At 50.9% G+C, this 24,787-nt stretch overlaps 2 protein-coding genes across 5 annotated transcripts in view; one reads left to right on the plus strand and one right to left on the minus strand.

Moving 5' to 3' along the window:
- Positions 1 to 7,244, plus strand: part of SLC6A20 (solute carrier family 6 member 20) — a 31,524-nt gene extending 24,280 nt beyond the window's left edge. Inside the window, exons 8-11 of one of the 2 annotated variants that reach the window (XR_013450307.1) lie at positions 495 to 699; positions 2,467 to 2,626; positions 2,851 to 2,928; positions 4,784 to 4,915. Coding sequence is in view for 1 of the 2 variants with exons in the window: in XM_036107623.2 (XP_035963516.1) it covers positions 495 to 699; positions 2,467 to 2,626; positions 4,784 to 4,949; positions 6,554 to 6,703 (681 nt within the window). In the remaining variant the exon portion in view is untranslated. Of the gene's footprint in view, positions 1 to 494; positions 700 to 2,466; positions 2,627 to 2,850; positions 2,929 to 4,783; positions 4,950 to 6,553 lie in introns of those variants that run through there. The other variant, XM_036107623.2, reaches the window with a different exon arrangement.
- The window catches only part of SACM1L (SAC1 like phosphatidylinositide phosphatase), a 95,962-nt gene that overhangs the window by 22,735 nt on the left and 48,440 nt on the right, over positions 1 to 24,787 (minus strand). For 2 of the 3 annotated variants that reach the window (XM_078078960.1, XM_078078956.1), the window contains exons 14-19: positions 22,703 to 22,841; positions 20,641 to 20,710; positions 20,450 to 20,522; positions 19,637 to 19,730; positions 19,452 to 19,544; positions 18,520 to 18,577 (exon numbers count right to left, since the gene is read on the minus strand). In XM_078078960.1, the coding sequence (XP_077935086.1) occupies positions 18,520 to 18,577; positions 19,452 to 19,544; positions 19,637 to 19,730; positions 20,450 to 20,522; positions 20,641 to 20,710; positions 22,703 to 22,841 (527 nt within the window). Of the gene's footprint in view, positions 1 to 13,197; positions 14,959 to 18,519; positions 18,578 to 19,451; positions 19,545 to 19,636; positions 19,731 to 20,449; positions 20,523 to 20,640; positions 20,711 to 22,702; positions 22,842 to 24,787 lie in introns of those variants that run through there. The other variant, XM_078078948.1, reaches the window with a different exon arrangement.

The following is a 24,787-nucleotide window of genomic DNA, read 5'->3' on the forward strand; positions in this document are numbered from 1 at the left end:
GGAGGGTTTGTCTTAAAGCAGGAGCTCCAGGCTCTGTTTCCACAGGTCGAATCCCCACCACAGTGGTATCTTCCGTGGATCTGGCCACGGAGCAACCCTGCCCTCCCAGCTCCCGTGGCTCCACTCGCCCACCTCGCCTCCCAGCCACTGAGGCCTCAGAACGCCTCGGTGGTCATGATACTGGAAGCAGAAATTATCCAAACCTTGTTTGTATTTCATCCAGAGTGGATGTGAGTTGGCGCCAGAGAGGGGAGCTCAGTGTTCCGAAATGACTGAAATGTCGCCTCACACTTTGCAAATATGGGCTCCTGACAGCTCACACTTCTACTGAACCCCACTAAGCCCGAGGGGCCGGTGTGCGGATGGCAAACCCAACCTCACCACGTGGCTTCTCCTGGCCACCTCCCAGGTCCCCCAAGTTGCTTCGCATCGGGTGTGCTTAAGGAGTCCCAAGCCCCTTGGGGGTGTAACTGCTGTCTTCTTACCACGGGCAGGCGGTCCAGGGCACTGGCCTGTCTTTCATCGTCTATACCGAGGCCATTAAAAACATGGAGGTGTCCCAGCTGTGGTCGGTGCTCTACTTCTTCATGCTGCTGATGCTGGGCATTGGGAGCATGCTGGGGAACACGGCGGCCATCCTCACGCCTCTGACCGACAACAAGGTCATCTCCAGCCACCTGCCCAAGGAGGCCATCTCCGGTGAGTGGGCCCATCCGTGGGGGAGGTGGGGCTCAGGGAGGGCCGGGCCTGGGGCGCAAGCAGATGGAGGAGCTGTGTGCTCATCAAGGTGGCCACCTTCTGGCGGGCCTGCCGTGGTCTCTCCTCCTCGGGGCCATCTGGGACTGGTGCTCATGACTCTCCCGTGCCTCTGGTTCTCCATCACGGGGAAGCTCGGTGGCCACCCCAGCCTTGGGGAAGGCCAAACCCACCAACATGGGGCTCAAAACTCTTCAGGCTAGGAGGGAATCTGCCTTGGTCTTTGTTTCAAATGAAGTATAACAATTATAACATGTACATTTCTTAAACACAATCTCAATGATTTTTACATGTTTCCACCCAAGTAACCACCACCTAAGTCAAGATGCAGAGCATTTCCAGCACCCCCAAGAGCCCCTCCCCACCCCTCCCCAGTCAGTATGCCCCCAACCCCAGAAGCCACCTCTCTCTGACTGCTACCACTTTAGGATTGTTTTTCCCACTCTTGAACTTCATATAAATGAAATCACACCGTCTGTGCTCTTTGTGTCTCTTGTCTTCACCAAACTCTGGGCGGTCCACCCCGTTGGTGCCCGTGGCCGTCAGTCTGCCCCTTTCCCGCCTGCGTGATAAAAGATCCCCTATAAGACCACCCACGCTGGGGGGCATTTGGGTTGCTAGGGAAGGAACCTGTATTTCTAACCACCCCCTCCCTGCTTCATGCCACCATCCATTTGCTCCATCATCCCACCTGGCGGTGTCTGGGGGACCCAGTGGCCCCGACCCCTGCCCACGATGACGCCATCCCACCACATCTACAACGCCCCTTCTCCCAGCCCGAATCCCACCCAGCTCCCATCCCATCCCCTTAAAGTCCTGACCAGCCCGGTGGAGCTGCTCACCCTGTCAGAGCCCTCGAGCACTGAGCATCGCTCCTCACACCTGGTCTCTGTAGCTGCCTGATGCGTGCCGTTAGCCCCCAGCCAGCACGTAGCCCCTTCTCCTGGTGTGTCCCCGCAAGATGGCACGGGGGCTTGGTGACTGGTGGGACATGGTGTGGCAGTGGGAGGGGCAGGCGGGAGCTTGAGAGTCAAATACTTCGTGGGGTCCCTGGGGGAGTCAGCCAGTGGAAACTGGGACAGGAACCTGGGCTCTGGAGGCAGAAGGGCCTCCATCTGAATCCCGACTCCACCACTTCCATGCTGTGGGATGTTGGGCAAGTTCCTCTCTGAGCCTTGGGTTTCCCGTCTGTGAAAGGGGGCTCCCCAGGCTATTGGAGCCCATGCATGACACATGCCAGGGGCATGTATAGTGGGAGCTGGGTGAACATTCCTGTCTTCCCCTCCCCTCCCTGCTCCCTCTTCTGGCCAGACGTGAGTCCTCTCTAGGAGGTCCTGAGATGGGTGCCCCGATTCACCTCCCGTAAGCTCAGAGGCTGAGTTGTTGGGGTAAACAGCATCACCAGACCCACCGGCAGGGTGGGACCCCCCCCTTCCCCCAGACAGCAGTGCCCACAACTTTCTCTTTTCCACTGAGCTTGACGCCCCCCGCAGGACAGCTCCCTGAATTAACATCAGTGACTTGTGCAGACACACACTCGTTGGGACACCATTGTTGCCCCCCGAACACACACACACCTGTGGCATACACAGGCAGAAAGGCCAGTCCATGGCCGAGTCCCCTTGGGGTCTGTGGCTCCGCTGGGGCACAGGAAACTGGCTGAACGGGTGGGCGTCTCAGGCAGGTGAGCGTGTGGTCTTGTGGCCCCAGGTCTGGTGTGCCTCGTCAACTGTGTCATCGGCCTGGTGTTCACCATGGAGGCCGGCAACTACTGGTTCGACATATTCAATGACTACGCTGCCACACTGTCCCTGCTGCTCATCGTCCTGGTGGAGACCATCGCCGTGTGTTACGTGTACGGGCTGCGGAGGTGAGGAGGCCCCGCCCCCGACACCTGCCGGGGGGGACGTGCCCACGAAGGCCGCGCCCACAAAGGCCCGCCCACAAAGAAAGCGGCCCCTTCGTACATGCACTTCACTTTTCTCTTCCGGCTTGGCATTGCTTTTCCCTTTGCCCAGCTAATTCTCTGCCTCATTCCCACCTTCAACCAGTATCTCCTCTCTCCGCTCTCTGTATTTTTACTTTTTATTATAGGGTGTTCGCCTGTTGACCCTGCAGCGGCTCGCTGGGGCAGGGAACCGTGCCTCCAGGCACTAGACACTCTGAGCATCGGTAAACATCAGTATTTTTCGAACATGCTGACCAAAGTCCAGTTGATACACCCTAGAAAATGTGGCAAATTCAGGATGTCAGGTTCTCGATCCCAGGGCATGATACAGCACTGGAATGTTTTAAATCTCCCCAGATGATGCAATGTGCGGCTGGGCTGAGACCAGGGGTCTAGAGCGGCTTCCAAACTCGAGCGTGGAGGGCTGGTTCTGACACTGACCGCTGGGCCTCACCCCAGGGCTCCGATTACGTAGGTGCCGAGAGCAGCCCAAGGACTCACGTTGCTAAGGAGTTGCCGGGGGCGTCCGGGGAGCTGTCTGAGAACCACTGGTCTAGAGAGCCTTGCTGCCCCAGGTGTGGTCCCAGAGTAGCAACCTCAGCATCATCAGGGAACTTGTTGAAAATGCGGGGGGATCTCGGGCCGCCCAGGCCCACTGACTCAGATCCTACCTTCTAACATGGGAGGGGCCCGAGGCACATTACACTGTGGGAAGCACTGCTCAGAGGTGAGCCGATTACAAAGGTGTGTCACGTGCTGCCCCCCACCCTCCATCTTTTCTGATCCTCCCAACTGGTTTGGAGGGTGGTGGGAATGGGGAGGACCAACCATAACTCTAGAAACCAGACCCGTTGAGCCACGTTTCCCACCGTGTCCCTGGAAGCTCTGGGGTCCGCTGTCACACCAAGGGACTTCCGTGATCAAATAATTTCGGGACATCACAAGTTAAACAAAACCGACATTTCTTTTCTATAGGACTTCTTGGAGCCTTGAAGACCATTGTGAATCTCAAAGAGGGGGTATAATGTGTAGCACTTCCAAAACGTTTTTGGTCAAGAAAGACTTTTGTATCCATCCCTCCCATTTGCTACCTATCGAGGACATTGGGGTTAGAGTGACTCATTCTCCCTGTTTTCTTGGGACCGAGGGGTTTCCCAGGATGTGGGACATTCGGTGTTAACACTGGGGACGTCCTGGGTCCACCGGGACAAGTCGGTCACCTAGGAAATGGCAGTCTAGAGGGAGAAACAGATCGGTCCCCTGCGACAGTAGGGGTTTCCCAGGAAGAGAGAAGGTTGAGGAAAGAGGACCAGAAGGCAGGGCCCAGGGGAGGTGCTGGAGAAGGGACACAAGTCCATGCAAAGGGGGGGTGCTAAGTGGTGAGGGCCGGAGGGAGGGAGAAACTGAAGGTGTCTGGCAGAGTTTGTAATGTAAGGGGCAGGATCCGGGAATGGCCCGGAGAGGGCAGTCCCTCTGCTGGCCCAGGGGACAGCGCCATCTAGTGACCGCCGAGCAACAGTGCCATGTCACCCTTTCTTCGGCAGCCAGCTAGCTCTCCCCGCCTTTCTCTATCCAGGAAAGGGAGGGGAGGATGGGGGGGGACAGGGGATGTGAAAGGACAAAAGAACGTGTCATCTTGAAAATCCCAGGTATTCACATTAAGCACAGGAGCCTTCGTGGCCTGGAACCCAGGGTCCAGCCAGGTCAGCAGCAGCTGGAGTTCTGCAGGCTTCTGTGGGACAAGCCCCAGGCCCAAGTGTGGCAAGTGGCCATGGCTGCAGCTGGTGACCGTCTCGCCTCAGCCCACCCGCCCCGCCCCTCTCCATGCCTACTTCTCCCACCATGGAAAGCGGCCCCCTGGTTTGCTGCCCTGCTCTGTGGCAGCCTCAGCTCCTCTCCCCTCCCCACCCCACACACCCTCTCCCCAGAAGGCATCAGAGAGGGACCCCGGAGAGGTGATCATCGGTGGTGCGCAGAACAGAATCTTCCTAAGCAAAGGGATAAAGGGATATGAAAGCCGGAGCCCCCCTCGCCCCAACAGCATGGGTAATCCAGACTTTCTCCCCATTTTCCAAATAGATTTGAAAGTGACCTTAAGGCCATGACTGGCCGCACCCTGAACTGGTACTGGAAGGCCATGTGGGCCGGCGTGAGCCCGCTGCTCATCATCAGCCTCTTTGTCTTCTACCTGAGTGACTACATCCTCACGGGGACCCTGCAGTACCAAGCCTGGGACGCCTCCCAGGTACCCTCCGTCTCAGGGACCCCGGGCTCGTGGCTCTCAAGCCCCGGCTTTGTGTTTGCTGAAACCAAAGACCCATTTCCCTGGTGTGGGCAGGTTATTTGTCATGACGCGGAAACATCACCCAGGTATTGAAAAACACAGCCCAGGGCAGCAGAAGTGAGCTTTGGTTTTTCGACAGGTGCTCAAGTAAAGTGAGTAGGATTCCCTCCAGAACTTCCTAGGGGGCCTTTCCTGGAGGCCGGGAGAAGGTCTCCTGCACGGCGCTGGTTCCCAGCCCGGGCAGCACTCTCTTCCTCCTCCTTCTCCGCCCCAGGCCCTCTGACCTCTGTCCATTAGGCCTCCTCGGGGAAGGCAGAGCGAGCCTGGAGGGCCAGGCCCCTGAGCCCTGGAAGGGACACCGGAGGGGCCTGAGGGGACCCTGTTAGCAGCGGGGTGCCGCATCCCGGCAGAGCCCGGCTCCGCGTGCGGCTGGGACAGAACAGGCTCGCTCAGGGCAGAAGGACAGTGTGTCAGAGTCTGAACAGCCAGCCCGGGCTGTCCCTACACAGACGCGCTTTCATAGCGAACATGACCGACGGCGGCCGGAGGCGCCCCTCCCCTGGTTCCAGCCGCTGGGCCTCTCCAGCCGTGGCCGGGGGACCGGGGAGTCTTCCCCAATCCATAGCAGCCTGATACTTTCGTAAGATGCAAGGACAGGGAACCACTTGAAAAGTGAAATGAGAAAAAGATCTATAGAATACAAGCTCCAATTACTTATTATATTCAACAGACACAAGACGAAGCTGTCGAATTGCTACAACAGCTTCTAAATGTCACCCCTCCCCTCCCCAGTTTCTGCACTGGTCAGGACAGAACAAAAAAAGGGAAGAGATGAGCAACCCAAAGTCTGTGGGCTGGTTTCCCACACCACACTCTAAGCAGCGTTTTGGTTTACAAACCACGCTTGGTTGACAGCAAACACCCGCTTCCCCCGGACGTAGCTGTTCCGTGGCTCCCTCGTGGAAAGGTGGCCTTTGTGGGCTTTTTGGCCTCATTTCTCATCAGCTTTAATGCGTGTGCATTCAGGGAAACATCCAGCAACTAAATCCAGAGGTTCATCAAGCCTTCTCCTGACTAGGGCTGTGCGTTCAAGATGGTAGCCAACAGCCACATGGGGCTATTCACATTTAAATTCATTACAACTCAATCAAAATTAAAATTCAGTTCTTCACTCTCACTGGCCACATTTCAAGTGCTCAGGAGCACCCTGTGGCTGCGGCTGCCATGTTGGACAACACCGATACGGAACATTCCTACCCTCCCAGAAGGTTCTGTTGGACAGCACTGGGCTGAGGTTAGCCCCCTTCCACGTAGGGGCCCCGAATGGCGCCTCAAGTGGAAGGCCCTTGATGATTCTTGTGGTGACTCTTCAAGGGTAGCGGTATGCATGATGGGTGAGGTGTACGGAAGAGAGCGAAGGCAAGGGGGACCAGTCTGCCCAGCACACTTGCTAGTGAGCTGCAGAACCAGGTGGCCCCAGACACCCCCACCGCACACAGCCTCTCCGCCAAGCCACGCTCGGCCTGCAGCGGCCCCTCCTGCTGACCCTCAGTTTCTCCTTTCAGGGTCAGCTTGTGACCAAGGATTACCCCCCATACGCCCTGGCCGTCATCGGGCTGCTGGTGGCCTCCTCCATCATGTGCATCCCCCTGGTGGCCCTGGGGACTTTCATCGTGCGCTGCCTCAAGAGGGGAGACACGCCCCCCGTGGCCTGAGGACTGGGCTTCCGAGAGAGAGACCGTGGTCGGCTGCTCCCTGCCCTGCAGCTACGATTTACAGGCGGCATCTCCTTTGGCTGCTTGTAAAAATATTTGCTCCAGAAATACTCAGCCCGTCGTCTTCCTGAGTCCATCAAGAAGAATTGTGGAGGAAGACGGCTCCCTCGGGAGGACCCACACCCCGCCCGCGGAGTGGGCCCTGCTCCCCTCTGCGTCCCCCCAAGGTCGCACCGTGCCGCCTCCTTGTCACTAGAAATGCGGGCTTTTCAAGGCCAGTCTTGAAGACAATCACTTTCTTGACTCTAGGGAAGTCCTAGGATTAGGACACACTGTGAGCTGAAATTTGACTATAATTTTTATGGAATAAAATTTAAGTGGTTTTTTCCTTCTGAAGAAATCCCAAAATATCAGAGGGCAATTGTTTTTTTAGATCGGTTGGAAAAGAGGTTTTTTTCAAGTGCCTGAGATGACAGATCTGAATGTCACTGGTGTGAAATCAAGTCTCTCTTTTTTTTTTTGAGTCATAGTGAATACGCAACTGCTGTGTTCTTCACTAACAAGACTGGCCACGCAGAAGGGAGGCCTTTGTTGGGGTCCACAAAGGGGGTCACTTCTGTGATCTGACATCTCTCACAGTGGATCCAGGCCCGGTCCTCCCAATTACAGTACGCAACCCCAAACCACCTGAGCAGTCCGTGCAGACGGCCCCTATCCCGGGGTGTTGGAAAAGATGCCAGAGCCACGTCCAGGGTGAAAGTAAATCCAACTTTCCCATACAAGGTGTTATATTTGGACATGATGGCCAACTCGTTAGAGCAAAGGCCATGAACATCACTTACAATCCATTTTAAATTATTTGTACATAAGTTTTCTAGAGTGTATATAACTCAAACAGAGCCTCTTGTAACTGAAGACACCATATTTATGATATAGCATCAGTGCACCGTGCCCACGTCTCCTGTCTTTTTTTAACCACAATAAGTAGGTCAAGGTTATCCCTAAGCGGATCCGGCCCCTTCCTGCCCTAACATTCCGTGCTTCCCCGACATACAGGATTCAGGGACGTTTCTTTGGGTAGATTTGTACAGACATCTTCGAAGACACTTAAACACTCATGTGGGACATCAGTTGGAGGTTTTTTGTTTTTTCTCTACTTCGTTTTCACGATCTAAGTGTCCTATATAACAAAAATAGGCATTAGGAAGGACTTCTGCCTTTTTTATAGCCATCTTATCAATATTTCGCAGCTTCACCTCATGGCCAGTTATAAAAAGGTCGCCTGCCTTTAAAATGTGTGCACCAGCGTTTACTAACCACAAATACCCAGTCCTCTGATTTCTCATCAGAGAGTTCAGTGTCGACAAACCTTACCTACCAGGGCTTGAAGAGTGGGGCGCACTCAATGTCAAATACATGCCACAAATACACGGTTCCTGAATCCCTACAGAGAGGACCCCCCCTGAGCCCACAGGCACGGTCACGGTCTTAACAACCCTGGCCGGCCCTCCTGGGGTCCGGCATCAGCAGGGGTGTCAGCCCCAAATGCCCAGTATCCTCAGGACCGTAGAGGCCAACACTGCCCTAACTCATTCCTGTATTCAGTTACCGTGTGTCACTGCTTCTACCCAGGCCGCCCATCCGAACCACCTGTGAGCGAGCCTTGACATCTCCCCGTGCCCACCCAGGCCCCGCCCGGAGCCAGCCAAACCCGAGGGCCAGGGCCCCACGATGGGTCGTGCATTTAGGAATATTTACATCAAAAATGACCTTGAAACGTTTGAGAGCATTTTTGAGCCCTTCAACTGTATGGAAAAGCCACTTCTGCAGAATAATTTTTGCGCCCCAAAGTCGGACAGATGAAGTCACGCTGTTCTAGAATAATGTGCTCGAGATGAAAAGGCCTCAGGTTTTGATTCAGTTTTATTCTGGTTTCTGTGAACTTCATGAAGAGCAGAATAGTTCTCAAGCATCCTCTTGAACCCGTAGTTAAGTCCTGTCTCAAAAAATCCTTGGTTGAGGGGCGCCTGGGTGGCTCAGTTGGTTAAGCGACTGCCTTCGGCTCAGGTCATGATCCTGGAGTCCCGGGATCGAGTCCCGCATCGGGCTCCCTGCTCAGCAGGGGGTCTGCTTCTCCCTCTGACCCTCTTCCCTCTCATGCTCTCTCTCTCATTCTCTCTCTCTCAAATAAATAAATAAAAAAAAAAAAAAAAAAAAAAAAAAATCCTTGGTTGACCGTTTTCTAGGTACTGCACGAAAGTGGTCATCTGGTGTTTGTCCACCCTCCTCCCGGAGGGCTGGAGGGAGAAAAGGGACGTTCCATCCCCGTCCACGTAACAGTCACCAGGATGCCACGGCCAGATCGTGGGCTCCAGGGAGCTTTCTATTAAGGCTGGAGGCATAATGGCCCTTGGCTTTGCTCTACGCAATCAGGGAGGGAAACAGCTGGGTTTTTAGCAATTGTCCTCATAAATAAAACCCCACACAAGTGTATCTGTAGGTTTTTGGTCATGTACTGGCTGTGGTTTTAAGAGCTCTTTCTTCACACAAGATTTCCCTTCATTATGTAAACAGACGAGCCGATTCGCAAAACATGGCCAATAAAGGAGGATCCACCCAGCGTCTTGTTTCTGTTACCTTCCCCATGTCTCCCCCATAGAGCCAGTGAAGCCCACTGACGCGGTGTACAAAGACCCTCACGTGATGGTTAGATTCCCTAAGAAAAGTCAGAAAAATTATGTCTCCCTTGCTGGGTGTAAAACAGGGTGTGAGCTCAGAATCTTCTCAACCCCACCGAGAGGTGTCCTGGGCAGCCTGCCCGTTTCAGGGTCTCTCTCTGCCTGAGGCCACGAGAAACCGCAGTAGGCGTGAGTGTGTCCTTACAACTGTCCTGGGGGCAGAGGGGCCGTGTGCAAACTACTCTGTTTGACCTCTGCCCGAGTTCCGTAGAAAGATTAATCTGTGGCTGTTCTACTTGACAGGAAAGCTGGGGCAGAGAATTAACCCCCCCATCAGTTTCTACTCGACATTAGTCAGGGGAAGAAAAATAAATAACAGATTTAAACATCCACTTGTAAGGCCAAAACGTTATCGACAAATAGGAAATTCTTAACCAGAATGTCCTGACCAGTATCGGACATGGGCACCACCTCTCTTCCTGACCGTGGCCCTGCATAGTATCAGCCTTCATTGAGAGCACCAACTGCATTACAAACCAGTCCCGGGGTAGGTGCGGGGCACGGTGCTGAACAGAACAGACACGGTCCCTGGCCTTCATGGCACTTACATTCTGGGAGGGAAGAGTGACGATCATGGGTAACAAAGCAGTACAGACTGTGATCGTTTCTAAGAAGGCAAGAAATGGGTCGAGGGATGGTGTGAGAGGGATATTACTTCAGTCAGGTGGTCAAGGAGGAGCTTTGAGGACGGAATGTCTGTCTAAGCAGCGGCAATAGCACGTGCAAAGGCCCTGAGGTGAGAAAGAGCAGAAAGGAGGCCAGTGGTTGGAATGGGGAGAGTGATTGGAGGTGGGCTTGGAAGAGTGGGCAGGGTCAGGTCAGTAAGGCCTTGTGGGCCAGGCAAGGGGCTTAGATTTTCTTCAAAGAGCAACAGAATCCCACTGCGGGTTTGACATGGGGGCCCTGCCCTGCATGATCTGTGGGAGATTTATATAGCACATATAACCAACAAACAACTCTCTAGAATACAAAGAAGTTTACAACAAATCAAGAAGGACAGACAGTCTAACAGAAACTGGCAAAAGACCTCAACAAGGCACAGAATGGGAACACCGAAGACCAAAAAAAGAATGACGAAAAGCTGCTCAGGCTCATCAGGGATTGGAGAGATGCCAGAATAAGATACCACTTTATACCTCCCGGATGAAAAAATTAGGAAGTCTGGCATACCGAGCGTTGGTAGTCACGTGGAGCCACTGGGCATATAAATGGCACAAGCCATTTAGAACACGATTTCATGTTATTCTTGTATATTTCCGGGCAGAGAACAGGGAGAAACACGCTCCCACGTGAGCCAGGAGGCGTGGGGAAGGCGCGCAGCCGTACGGAGTGCAAGAGCTACCAACCAGAAACCACCGAAATGTCCATCAGCATCAGACCAGACCAGACCGGATAAAAAGGGAAGTGTGATCTATAAGTCTGGATGAACACGGAGACTGTCGTGAATTCATTCACTATAAAGAGACTGGCAGGAAGGGACGACAGCTGGGACCACCACCACGGATGAGAAACACCAAGCTGAGTGCACACACAGCGACACACCTGTCTAGGGATCCACAGATGTACTCGACTCGTAAGGCGTGCAGGGAAATGGGAAGCAAGACGCGCAAGCAAGGCCCGTGCTAACCCCTCTGGGAGGACGCAGGGGTGGCCCTGGGAAGAACACGGGCCTCCGCAGGGGCAGGGCTTGATCACCCCCATTCTGTTACGGGCCCCTAAAGCACAGGACGGAGGGAAGCGGCGAAGCTTTAGACTGAGCCGAGGTACTGAGCCGAGGTACTGAGCTTCTACGGCAAGGCGCCCTCTTCCCTAGCGCTCCTTCCCCAGAGGGCAGGGAGCCCCGAGCTGGGTAACAGTGGGGAGGTCCTCGCACACTGCGGTGTCTGTCGCCTCCTCCTGCCTCCCCACCCCCTCCTGCTTCCACTTCCTCTCTCTCCCTTCTCCCCTGCCGCCCGCCCCTTCCCAGGTGAGAGCAAGCAGCTGGTGACGGAGGGCCCCGGCCTCGGAGCCACCCAGCCGGTGCCAAGTGCAGCAGAGATGAGCGATGCCCGCAAGGCCCTGCCCAGACTGCAGGGTTTTGTGAGCAGAACATGGTATCGCTGTTCTGCGCCGCTGCGGCTAGTCTGCCATGCGGAGTTAGGTGACCAGAACCCGTCGGTCCTGGCCTAAGCTGCCCCGCCTGGCAGGAGGCCACCGGGCTCTCGGGGCACCAGCCCAGAGTCTCGCTCCTCACTGGCTAAGGCGGCCAACTTCTAAGATGGCCCCAGGGATGCCCACCTCCTGGCGCTCGTGCCCCCGTGTGGTCCCTCCCCTCCCCTCGCATGAGCTGGATCCACTGACTGGTTTCGAACCCACAGAGAACGGCAGACGTGATGGGGCGACACTTCTGAGATCAGGTTACGAGAAAGACTGGCGTTTCGGTCTCGCTGGCTTCCATGAGCCAAGCAGCCGTGCTGGGGAGCCTCACGGGGCAACGGTCATGAAATTCTAAAAACTTACCATAACATATCCTTATTGGGATACTTTCTTCTGACATCAGGACTCTTGGATGATAAAACCCCAAAAGCCTGATTTGTTTAAGCCGCTTCCCCCCACGCCACCCCCAGCGCACCTCCAATTCCAGTCCTGACACCACGGTACATCCCAGTCCGTCAGGACTGACGAATCTGCGTCACATAACTCTGGGGACCAGCCCCACTCCTCCCACCCCCACCCCCTGGTCCCAGAATCCTCAACGGGACAAAGCTTGTCATTCTGGAGCTGCAAATAAGAGCACAAACAGACGTCGTGGGTAACACATGGACTAAGATCTCATTCGTACTGAAGTATAACCAGGCGATCAGAGCATTGGTAACCTTTCTTTTCGCCCCATGGCGAGGAAGGAGCTAGAGGTTACCAGGCACAAAACACAGATTAGTGTATTGGAGGGAAGGACAGAAGGTCACGGGGGTGGGTGGTAGAGAATTCCTGAAAACCCCTTCGCAGGAAGCCGCTGGGGTGGCTCATGTTCACCAGCCTGGGCAGGAAAGGAAGCTGCAAGAGCCCATGCAGAGAGCCGACACCAGGGACGGGCCCGACACAGCCTGAGGCGGCTCTGCTCCGCTCATGAGGGGGACGGCAGACTCCACATCCCATCTCCAAGGACTTCTGCCTCACTACCTTCCACATGGGTGGAGGCCTCCCAGGTCATTCCCACCTTGTGCCGGACACATTCCGTGGCCCGAGAGATCGGTTTCTAGTAAGCAACACTGTCCCTCTGCCAAGGTGAGACCTGTATCCTTTTGAAAAACTAACTTGGGGGGAGGGGTGGGACGCAGGGGACATCTTTTTATGGATGTCACACTTTACTAAATATTTCCCTGGTTTTATCTTTAACTAAAAAATAATTACACAGACGAACACAATTTCTCAAGTGATAACTGGAAAGTAGGATTTCAGAAGCTACGGATTTTCTTGCTTACTCACACCATCTACTTTTCTATAAAGCCCCTGCATGCACTGCTTTGTGTGAGTTCTAAAATTCTAAAATAAAGGGGCGCCTGGGTGGCTCAGTCGGTCTGCCTTCGGCTCAGGTCATGATCCCAGGGTCCTGGGATCGAGCCCCAGGTCGGCCTCCCTGCTCCGCGGGAAGCCTGCTTCTCCCTCTCCCACTCCCCCTGCTTGTGCTCCCTCTCAAATAAATAAAATCTGTTAAAAAAATTACAAAATAAAAAAAGAATGTCCCTTTCAAGACAAAGTACAGCAATGATACCAACGGTGGTTAGAAAAGAGTATGACATTTATTTTCACTTAAGGATGTACAGTACATGAATCTAGAAATCACAGCACGGCAGGGCCCTGAACACGGACGCCTGAGGCTCTGAGAAGCCAGCGTCGGTCCACCGGCTGCGGAACAGCCACCCGAGCGGCTCTCACTTGGTCTTTGCCGTGGCTGTGGAAGTCGGTCTTCACGTGAAATGTCCGGGAGCACTTGAGTAATATATTACAGGAGACATGAACCACGTTTCAAACATTTCATCTTTGGAACAAATTATGCTTATTTACATGTTAAGAACAGGTAGTTCTAATTATTTACCCTACTGGGAGTTTTAATGACTGATTTTAAGCTACAGAGGGCTTCCAGCTATTCTCCTTTAGAGTTTCTAGAAGCAACAACTCTTACTGTTTATAAAAAATAATGTTGAAAAAAAAAAGTGATGTTGAAATAAAGGCGCTTTGAGAGATATTTAAGGACCACTATTGAAAAAAACTGTACATATTTGCAAGCACAACACAAATATTGTAGCAGTATTTAATCGGTTTTAAAATAGTGGCAAGTATACTACTCTACACACTTTTCTAATATTTAAACTTCATAATTACAGTTTGAATATATAGTCCAACTTATAATTAGAACTATGCACAGCTTCTAAAGCATATTTTTCAGGCTTGTTTTTGCACATAAATTAACAATGAAGTTGGTCCTTGATTTGGAGAACTCTAACTACCTGGAAGCACTAAATTTCAGACACACTTATTGATAGAATAAAGCTAACAAAAACCTTTACGGAGTGAGAAGCGCTGACGGTGCCACGCGTGGAGCCTCCCCGGGGCTCGCGCGGCGCGAGGAATGAACCCCAAGGGAACACCACAGCCGGGAGGGGGAGCCGACCAGCCGAGGGTCTTTTCCACGCTGCGGCAAATCCTTAAAACAGAGGCGGCTTTGGACCTTTAGCGTAAGACACAGACTTTACATTCTTTGATTTCATTTACACCTTTTAAAAAAGATAAATCCTATCTGAACTTCTTTGCACTCCAGTTCAAGCTGAACTCAGGAGGCACCCCAACCGAAACCCCAACAGGACGCCAGGCCCGGCTCCCTTCTCCGGCTGACTACCTGACGTCCGCGACAGACTCCCGCCGCATCAACACAGGCGCGTTAGCTTATCACTCATCTCTTAGGAAAAGTCCAAAGATGTGTGGGGAAGTCTGCTGGCGAACAGCAACTGCTTCCACAGTGACAATAAGGAAACTGAGCTAGAAAAATAATTTTACCATTTTAAACAAGGAAAGAAGCTAGAGTTCTTAAATATATTACTTATTCTGCAAGAGTTGATTAAATCGACAAGGAATAGATTCCTTCCGTTCCAGGAGCTGGATTCAGGTGACCTTTTAATTACAGAAGAGCTTCCAATTATAGCTAGAGCCCCCCAGTAGTGAAGAGATGGTCAGGGCAGGAACACCGGGCCGACTGCAGGTCCCCCCCCGGACGAAGCAGAGGGCAGACTTCCAGAGAAAGGCTTTCGAAAGACCTCGGGCTGACGTGGAAAGCGGGTCAGTAAAGACTCCAGTTCTGCATAATGGAATCTTCCAAGCCAAGCCGCTTTCCACAGACACAAATTCAGTCCATCTTTTCTTTCTGGACCAATCTGGGAGCATCGACAAAATCTTTGCCATTATAAAGAATAATGAAAAATGTTCCAATGCTTGCAACTCCCCAAAAGAGCACATAGGCCAGTGTTTCTGTCCAAGTGTCACCTATTGATATTAAAAAACAAAGAGTTGGAGCACCTAGGTGGCTCAGTCGGTTAAGCATCTGCCTTCGGCTCAGGCCATGATCCCAGGGTCCTGGGATCGAGCCCCGCCATCAGGCTCCCTGCGCAGCGGGGAGTCTCTGCTTCTCCCTCTCCCACTCCCCCCACTTGTGCTCTCTCTCACGCTATCTCTAATAAATAAATAATCTTTAAAAATAAAAAAAATTTTAAAAACCAAAGAGTTGATAAATAAAAATCATTTTATCGAGGGGCACCTGGGTGGCTTAGTCGGTTAAGCGTCTGCCTTCGGCTCAGGCCATGATCCCGGGGTCCTGGGATCGAGCCCCACGTCAGGCTCCCTGCTCAGTGTGGGGGTCTGCTTCTCCCTCTCCCTCAGCCTTTCCCCACTGCTTATGCTCTCTCTCACTCTTTCTCTCTCAAATAAATAAAATAAAAAAACAAAGAGTTGATAAATAAAAATCATTTTATTGAGGGGCGCCTGGGTGGCTCAGATGGTTGGGCATCTGCCTTTGGCTCATGTCATGATCTCTGGGTCCTGGGATTGAGTCCCGCATCGGGCTCCCTGCTCAGTGGGGAACCTGCTTCTCCCTCTGTCTCTGTCCCTCCCCCCACTCATGCTCTCTCTCTGTCTCAAATGAATAAATGGGACCTTAAAAAAAAATCATTTTATTGATCCCAGATCCAGCTTTCAGCTGCTTAGCAACATTAAAGTCTGGTGTTTAAACATTAAAATCTAAAGTTTAATCTTGACAACATCAAAGTTTATCAGCACATCTACAGGAAAAATACAAGAACCTCTCAATTAAGGTTTGAACAAGTGGTTTTTGAACTCTGGCTGGCGTTAGAATCCTTTCCAGGGCTCGATAAGACATCAGCTGCCGGGCAACCCCGGAGATTCTGACTCGGCAGGTTCGGGTGGGACCCAAGAATCTGCATTTCTAACAAGTTCCCAGGTAACACTGACGCCACTGGCCCAGAGGCCACAGCAGGAGAACCATCTGACTGTCCTATGTGACATCACACAAATAATTACGTACTTTAAGATGAGGTACTTCCATATTAGAAGAAGCTATTAGTAATACATTCACCACAATCAAAATGCCTACACACAAAAAAATAACTTTACAAAACATACATGCTTCAGAAAAGCTATGTATGAAAGCGTATAAAACAAAACTCAGGGACATATTTTAATGATCTACTTCACACAACTCTCCCGATCAGCACTTTTTGCAACATCTAGAGTTCGTGAAGGTTAGCGGCAGCGGGAAAAGCTCTACTTTGTTCTACTCGCGCAGCTGAACCGAGTGCTTCTGCCCTCCCACGCCAGGGGACCCACATGGAGGAGGAGACAGCGGGAGAATGGCAGGCTCCGTGCTCTTTCCTCGTCGGCTGTCGGGGTTCACGCTGCCCTTACCCCCCCACTCTCTAAAAACCCAAAGTATAGGCTGCAAATCAGACGCTACCCTATCCACACATCACAGCGCTCATCACCTTATGGCAACGAGCGGACACGCAGTGCGGCCATCCACGGCGTCAATCTCTTCGTACACAAAACACGGACCAATTCACGTGATCGCTAATGTTCACACCTTTGAGTTTTTAAATTCTTCTCGGACAAAGAAGAAAGACAGTTCCTCACGAGCCCAACCGGAGACCATCCCCCAAAGGAACTGTCCCATTTGTTCAGGCCAAGCTCTCCGCCTTGACTTGCCTGCCTCTCCGGAGGTTCCACAGGGAAGCCAAGGAAACACAGAACAAAGTGACGAAACGAATTTCACGGGACACGGGCTCCCAGAAAATGGCATCCACTAGGCAGTGTTTTAAAGCAGTCAGAGAGTCGAGGGAGCGAAGAGCGTGGCCCTCAGAGGAAGCACGAGCGGCACGTGCTGGCTGGCCCTGTCCTCTTCCTTCCTGCCCCCAACCCGGACCCGGGACCCGACTTACGCCACACAGATCTGCCTGTGCTCCAGGGCCCTCAGCCTGTTTTGTACTCTGAGCTAAGGATGGTTCTTACATTTTTCAAGAGTTGTAAAAATAAACAATGTGCAACAGAGATGATATGCAATTTGGGAAGTCTAAACTAGTTATTATCTTGCTCTTTACAGAGAACGTCTGCTAACTCCTGCCCGAGAGTAACAGGATGGCTCCCTCCCCTACGTGGTGACTGTCTATAATGCTGAACCCCGAGGGGAGTATGGGGATCACAGAGAGCAACAGGTACCTACAGAGTCTCCCTTCCAGAACGCGCGTCGGGCGTGGGGTTGAGGGTCCCTGGCTCAGCAGACTTTTGCTGAGAGCTTACTATAGCCCAGACACAGGAGACAAAACAATGAGAAAGACACAGTCTCTGCCCTCAAAGAGTTTCCCATCCAGTTGGAAAGACAAATGAGTGTGCAAATCATGGCTCACAAAGAGAAACACACACTGGGGAAGCCGGGGACACTGGAGACGCACACCACCTCTGAAGAAGAGATCCCCAGGGGCTTATGCAGCCAGAGGACAAAGCGCTGTAAGAAAAGGACACAACGCTGTGGAGAGAAGGGGGTAAGGTCTGTGTGGGAGAACAAAGGGTCACGGTGAGAGGGGCCCATGGGAATGGGGCCCTGCCAACGGGCAGGGCTCAGACAAGACAGGCCCGAGTGCACAACACAGCCAACGCGCACACTCCTGCCCCACAGCTCTGAGGAGTACTGCACGGAGATGCGCTCATCCTAAACGCTCATGAACTTAGTAACACAGGAAAATACTGAGAGAAAAACAGAAAACCAGTAACGACCTTGTTAGCACAAGTTCTTATTAGGCAATTCTGCTCTCAATCTACTAAAAAAAAAAAAAAAAAATTTTTTTTTTTTAGAGACGGGGAGAGAAAGAGAATCTTAAGCAGGAGCCCGGTACAGGGCTTGATCTCACGACCCTGGGATCATGATCTGAGCTGAAATCAAGAGTCAGATGCATAACTGAGCCACCCAGGCGCCCCTCAACCTACTAAAATTTAATGATAAGTAGTGTATTAATCTATTAATAATATTTGTCTAATAATAGGTGGTTGGTTAAATAAACTATATATCCATAAATGGATTTTAATGCAGCCATTAAAAATAAAGAACACGGGGAAATGCTTATATTGCTCAGTGAAAACAGATTACAAAAAATACATCTTTCACTTGTGAAAAAATCACACACACAAAGATTAAAACATCAAAACGTTAAAAGTAGTTAGCTTATGTCTGGAAGATAGGATGATAAATAATGTTTTCTTCTTTCTTGCCTAACTGTATTTTCTATAATTCCTATGTGTTACTTGGGTGATAAGACAAAAAAAAAAAAAAAGTTTAAATCTTAAGTAAAAAAACTAAACAATTATCAGTATATGTTCTTCCTCCGGTCACATCTGAGGACTAATCACATCCACTCACTTTGCTCACTAAATTTAACGGGGAAACATCAAGTGTTGAGCAGATTCACAATCTCAAGATGCTGTATAAGGAAGTGCCAGATTCTCAGAGATCAATGTGAGTCTGTGAGAGAAGGGCAGACTTACCGGCCATCAGCAAACAGATAATGCACATCGAGAAGGCAACAACCATGATAATAGGCAACTGAAAAGAAAAATGGAGAGACAAGCCATCACTTAAGAATGCTACTCAATGGTTCTGAAGTCAGTTGCACTTGAAAAAGAATAAAACCCTTCTGCAATCTAATATACAAAATATCTTTCCCCAGCAAAACATCATTATTTTGGGGGTTCAACCACAGCTGCCCCAGTTTTCAGACTGGTTAGGTCACAACATCTGAGGAAGCACGGCTCTGGTCCAAACACGGGCGTGCTGAGGGGGCTGCCCGAGTGAGAGGCCGGGACGCCAGCCAGCAACATTCGGGAACACTCTGCCCACTGGATGAGACCCCAGAAAGGCTCCTGCAAAGTCTGGTGAGCAGAGGAGGCAAAAAGGAGAGAAGTGTCAAAAACACACTCTGCCTTCCATGTTACAGGCTGGCCCCCAGCAACCCCTGATTGTGACAGGAGTCGAGTCTTCCAGAAACGAGAAACCTTCCACACTCCCTTTTGCTCATGTGTTCTCACATAAACCGACAGTGAAGGGTCACAGAAAACAAACGCCCCACAGTTATTTTACTCCTTTCCCTCATCTTCTCCTCAGGGAAACAAAGTATTTACAGTCCATTTAGAACAATGTGTAAAGTTTTAAATCAAGGGGAGTCGGCACCATCTACACCTCCAGACATAATGCTTTTAAAAACTTGAAAAACAGGGGCGCCGGCATGGTGCACTCGGTTAAGTGTCCAGCTCTTGATTTCGGCTCAGGTCATGATCTCAGGGTCGTGCTCAGCAGGGAGTCTGCTTGAGATTCTCTCTCCCTCTGCCCCTGCCCACTGCCACTTGCACACTCTCTAAAATCAATCAATCAATCTTAAAAAAAAAAAAAAAAAGGCTTGAAAAACAGAAAGGTTTCTTACAGCCAGGAATTTCAAATCCCGTGGAACACTTAAAGGACTATGAGATTCTAACTCATCCACTGAGTAGTTTCCAAGAAACAAGTCTATGGAATCCTAGAACAGAGGAAGGAAATTAGTAACTCCCCAGTGCGAAGTAATGATACGACCACGCGAGGACCAAACATGAGCACCAAATACAAACGTACCTGCCTAAAGCCATCAGAAAAGTTGTTCTTGTAATACCGTATCAGGGAGTTCCAGCCATCCATTAGCAGTCCCAGCTGAGTTCTCTTCCCAGTTCTGGTTAAAAGAGGTGAATTCCGAGTTACAGATCTGTATATTAAATTCTCCCACAGTTTTGTGGCCAATAAGTATGTGGTATGGAGATAAGTGAGTTACAAAGATTTTAAAGATCACCCCTGAAAGCATAAAGGAGACACCTCACAAAGGAATCCTCTAGCGGGTCCAAGAAATATGCATTCTTTTTCTAAAATATTACCTAAGTGGGCACAAAGAGAAAAACACTCAGGGCCAGCGGCAAAGGTAAGAAACGTGAAGAGAAACACCCAGACCAGGTTAAGCGGCCAGAACACGGCAGAGACTAGGAATCTTAGTTTGCTCCCAGGGAGTCCCTATGGCAGAAAAAGACCCACATCTATACAAATCCCCACGCCTTGACCTCTCACTAACCAGTGCGGTCCTGGAAAGCTGCACGGGCATCACCTGGCTGCTACCCCGAGGTTCAGGGTCTCAGCCCCGCCCCAGACCGCAGTGACTGGGGTGCACCGCGAGGTCTGGGAAGGGCTGAGGGGCCGAGGCTGCCCCCCACGCGGCACAACCACCCAGGGAGGCTAGGAACCCTCCAGCGCCTGGGCCTCCCCTCCCAGCAAGCCTGACTCGACTGCTGTGACCCGAGGCGCCGGGGGCTGGGGTTCTGCTGCGGCCCAAAAGCTCCTGGGGCGTCCTGACAGGACACAAGACCCGAATATCTGCAGTGCTACTTGAAAAGCATGGCTTGCCTGGTAAAGTCCGTCTTCAAGGCACCAGTGCCCGCGTACTGTTTGGCACAAGCATTTGCGTTGTCAGCCCAGGCTGTGAACACAAGGAAAAGTCAACGGACAGCGACTTACGTGACAACCAGAGTTCCTAAATCCAAAATAGTTTATTTCACCATTTGAGTAACTCTGCCTCTATTGAGGAAATTACCCACCATTTTTGTAAGTCTTCTCAAATTCATTTTGTTCTTCAAGCTTCTGTCCCACATGCAAAACTCCTAGTCTCTGGAATAAGAAGCACACCATATTCGAGTGTAACCTATTTCAGCACACGCGATTCAGGACCAAAAGCAGACAGTCCCACATGGTATCACACGGTTCCTGGCTGCAGGCGGGAGATGTGGTCCTTGCCTGCGGGGGGGCAGGGGGGTTGGGGGGGCAGCTCACCATGGCCTCCCCCTCTAAGGACTCCTCCCCCCCGCGCCCCAGCCCCGCAGGAACAGAGAGGCAGAAGGAGAGCAGCGGTGGGACCCAGCCATTACCTCCTCCTTCCCGGCTGCCCCCCAACCTCCCACTGCCTCCACCCTTTAGCCTCCCCACCACTCGCGTCCCCGGGCTTCCCTCAGCCCCAGCCCTACCCCTCCTGCGGTCTAATGCTACACACCTACCTCCCCTCAAACTGCACATACACCGCGCCCTTTGCACATCATCTCAGAGGACTCCTGGACATGCTGAATTCCCCTATGGACTCCCCTTTGGGGGTCACTGGGCAAAGATTAGGAGCCCCTGCCTTGGACCTCATCTCAGACCTCAACCACCTAAGAGCCCCCACTGTCACTGAGCACCGCAGGTGACAGCTCACTATCTCTACCCCAGAACAGCACTCCCACCTCAGATAGTGCAGGGGCCGCCCTCAGTGACCCTTAACTGGCGGGGGGGGGGGGGGGGGCACAACTGGAGGCCCCACCAGCTGGCATCGACACCCCAAGACTCTCTGAAGGTTGGTTAGATTTTATACTACTACATTCAGCACATGAAAGAGTTAAGTAGCGATTCCAGAACCTAGTTAAATATTAAGGCTTTAGTTTATTGGGCTTGGAAACAACCATTATTACTACTGTTTTGGTTTTTTGCTACTATTGTTTCTATTAAAAAATACACCTTGAAGTCAATCCATCAGATTGAGAAGGACATAGTATAATACAAACTAGAGCTGATGCTCAAACAGGGAAACCACTCCTTTGGCCTGTGTTACTTAGGATTCAAGGGCAATTCGTTTTAAAGGAGGTGTTTTACTTCCATAATTCCTTCCTGGTATCATAAAATTGTCATAAACAAAGCTGAATTGTCATAAACAAAGGTTACCATTTAAGCAAGAAACCATTTGGCATGCATTTTGTTTGCCCCTCATGATAAATGCCAATGGGATCTGCAAATCTGGGCTTTACGTTTTTAATTCCAAGTATAAACACAAGAAAATATTTATAGCTATTTTTCTCAATAGCCCAATCGTAGTGGTAGAGCAAAGCTGTGTCAGAAACCTCTTACCTGAAGGTTAGTATCGCTTGCCAGTAATAAGAGAGATGCAAATGAAAACAACCTTGAGGTCCTACTCTTTACTAATGGGAAAAAAAGTTTTAAATAAAAACATCTCATGCTGGCAAGAATTCAATGACATGGATTCACTTATCATGCTCGCTGGTGTTAGTGGAAACTGCTATGACCCTCTTGGAAAGCGTATTCTCTTTAACTCAGTAAATTCCACTTCCAGCAATTAACCCAAAGGGAAGAATTCAAGTTAGTAACAACATCCACAGATTTGGTCTCTACGGTCCAATTTATAAGCCAACAATGTAGCAACTCAGTAAGTGCAACTCTTAAAACAACTATGGCTCCGCATAATGCTAGAGGAAAAGACAAAATTAAAAACTATGTAAAGGGGTATCTGGCTGGCTCAGTCAGTGGAACACGCAACTCCTGATCTCAGGGTTGTGAGTTCAAGTCCCGTGATGGGTGTAGAGGTTACTTAAAAATACAATCTTAAAAAAAAAAAAAAAAGAACCCAAACTGCATACACATACGCTGACCATAGGTATGGAGATGTGCACACCCACGGATGGAAAGACAAAAACACAAAAGCTGGGTTAGGGTGGGGAGCAACGTGAATGTTTTCTGTTATTTGCTTTTGTAATGCTTTTTGTTAAGGTTTTTAAGGATGCAGCTTCTTTCATTTTGGCCTCTATTGCTGATTTCGTAAAAGAGACAAAGCATGTGCACCTGGAGCTGGGCCTGCAGCGAGCGGCGGGCCAGCAGGCTCTGGATCACATTGGTTCTGTCTAGACAGTCCATGCAGTTGCTGCGGAACACACCCTCCTGGCTCGTCACCACCATGCCGGCCATGTCCACTAGAAAATAACTAAAACATATTTGTATAAACACCCTCATACCGCAGTCAGGCCGACGCACTGACCACCTCTTGTGTCACACACCCCGTCGGTAACATTAGGGAAACTGGCGCATTCAGAGGTCTGACGGGAAGTGTGTGGCCCAGGGGAATGGGATGACCAGAGAGCCAAAGAGAAGACTGAAGAGCTGAGGCCAGAAGCAGGCCCCACTCTGACACAGCTGTTCATCATGGTCCCGTATATCAAGATTTCTCGAAGCATGGGCCCTACACTGTCCGTATCAGAATTCCCTGAGCTGTGTGCTAAAAATGGATACACCTGGCCTTGAGATAAATTCAAGTCAGAGTGAAGCAAGGGCTGGAAATTGTGCATTAAGAACTTCTTAAAAACCTTTCTTAAAATGGGTAATATATGCAAAATACTACGAAGTTTATAAGGTTCAACAGGGTGTTGTTTGAAAACTCAGGTTTCCTTTCTCCCCTTTACCACCCAGGTGTCTGCACAGGAGCCAACCATGGTCACCAGTTCCTGTGTTCCGTTAATTTTTAACAATTTCCTCAGCTAATTCTATGAACTCAAAAACTGGACAACGCGTAGTGTGGCAGGGAAGAGCACGGGCCCCAGCAGCAAACAACTGGTTTGTGAGCCTTAGCTCCCCCAGGTAACGTACTAGCTGCGTAACTTCAAGTAATCACCCTCTTCTCCACAAACCTGTTTTTCACCAGTCATGCACAATGTACAAATTGCTTAGCAGAGCGCATGGGACAGAGCACACGGTGAATGCCAGGGAATAGTAAATTTATTGCAATCGCTCCCCAAAATCAAAATGGGCAGGGAAACACAACAGATTTACTATGGGCCAAATAAAAATCATGACCTTAAAAGTTAAGGGCCTAGAAGAATGCGTTGAGGCTAAATATCTACCTGAGATTCATGCAGAGCTGGTGAGGTCCGTCTGGAGCTGGTGTGTGCACGTACGCGCGTGTGAGTGCACGCAGGCTTTGGCACCCCACGAGGACTCAAGAAATAAATACTAGGTATTTTACAAATGCTGTTTCTTCAACTATACACAGAGTCTACGAGGCAGGAATATTATCTCCACTTTACAAATGGAGAAACCAAGGTTTGAAGGTAACTAACTTGCCCCTGGGTCACATGGCTAATATGAAGCAAACAGATTTCAGGGCGCCTGGGTGGCTCAGTCAGTTAAGCGTCCAACCCTTGACCTGCGCTCAGGTCATGATCTCAGGGTCATGAGACTGAGCCCCGAGTCAGGCTCCATGCTCAGCGGGGAGTCTGCTTGTCCCTCTCCCTCTGCCCCTCCCTCTGCTTGTGCTCACGTGTGCTCTCTAATAAAAATCTTTTTTAAAAAAGCAGCAGATTTCAAAATGAGGTGTGTCATACCCCAAAGCCCAGATTCTTTCCATTTCCCCCAAAACCCGTGGGGAATATGTCCAGAGAGGTCACGTGCAGCTCCGCTGTCCCCATGGAACACAGCAGGTGGGGAGGGAGAGAGATTCTGGGGTCAATTCTCCTTTCTCAAACTCTTGCGTGGCAGCAATTAATGGGCAAACCCAAGGAGCTCCCTCCTCTGACAGTGCCCCAGGTCCAGCCGGCGTCACTCTAGCCCAATAATGACGTATGTCAATCCCCCTTCACTAGCTGCTCCTGACAAAACCTCGTAGAAAAAGAGCAGGTTTAACTAATTATAGCTGACTACTTAACATGTATAAAATAGATTTCTAAATACTGAGAAATGCCTAGAGGAAAAGTTCTACTATGTATAACTAACATGAAAAAGTGCCCGAGGGTTGCCAGGGTCAGAACTACACACAGGCAGAACATGACTTCTTCTGGCTTTAAAATAAGTAAAGACAGACATGTGCAGGTGACTGCAAACCTGTGAGCCAACACGGTAAGTAACACAGTAAACACGCACGGAAAGTACCATAAAGTT

The sequence above is a fragment of the Halichoerus grypus genome, chromosome 1, assembly GCF_964656455.1.
Source record: "Halichoerus grypus chromosome 1, mHalGry1.hap1.1, whole genome shotgun sequence".
Taxonomy (NCBI): domain Eukaryota; kingdom Metazoa; phylum Chordata; class Mammalia; order Carnivora; family Phocidae; genus Halichoerus; species Halichoerus grypus.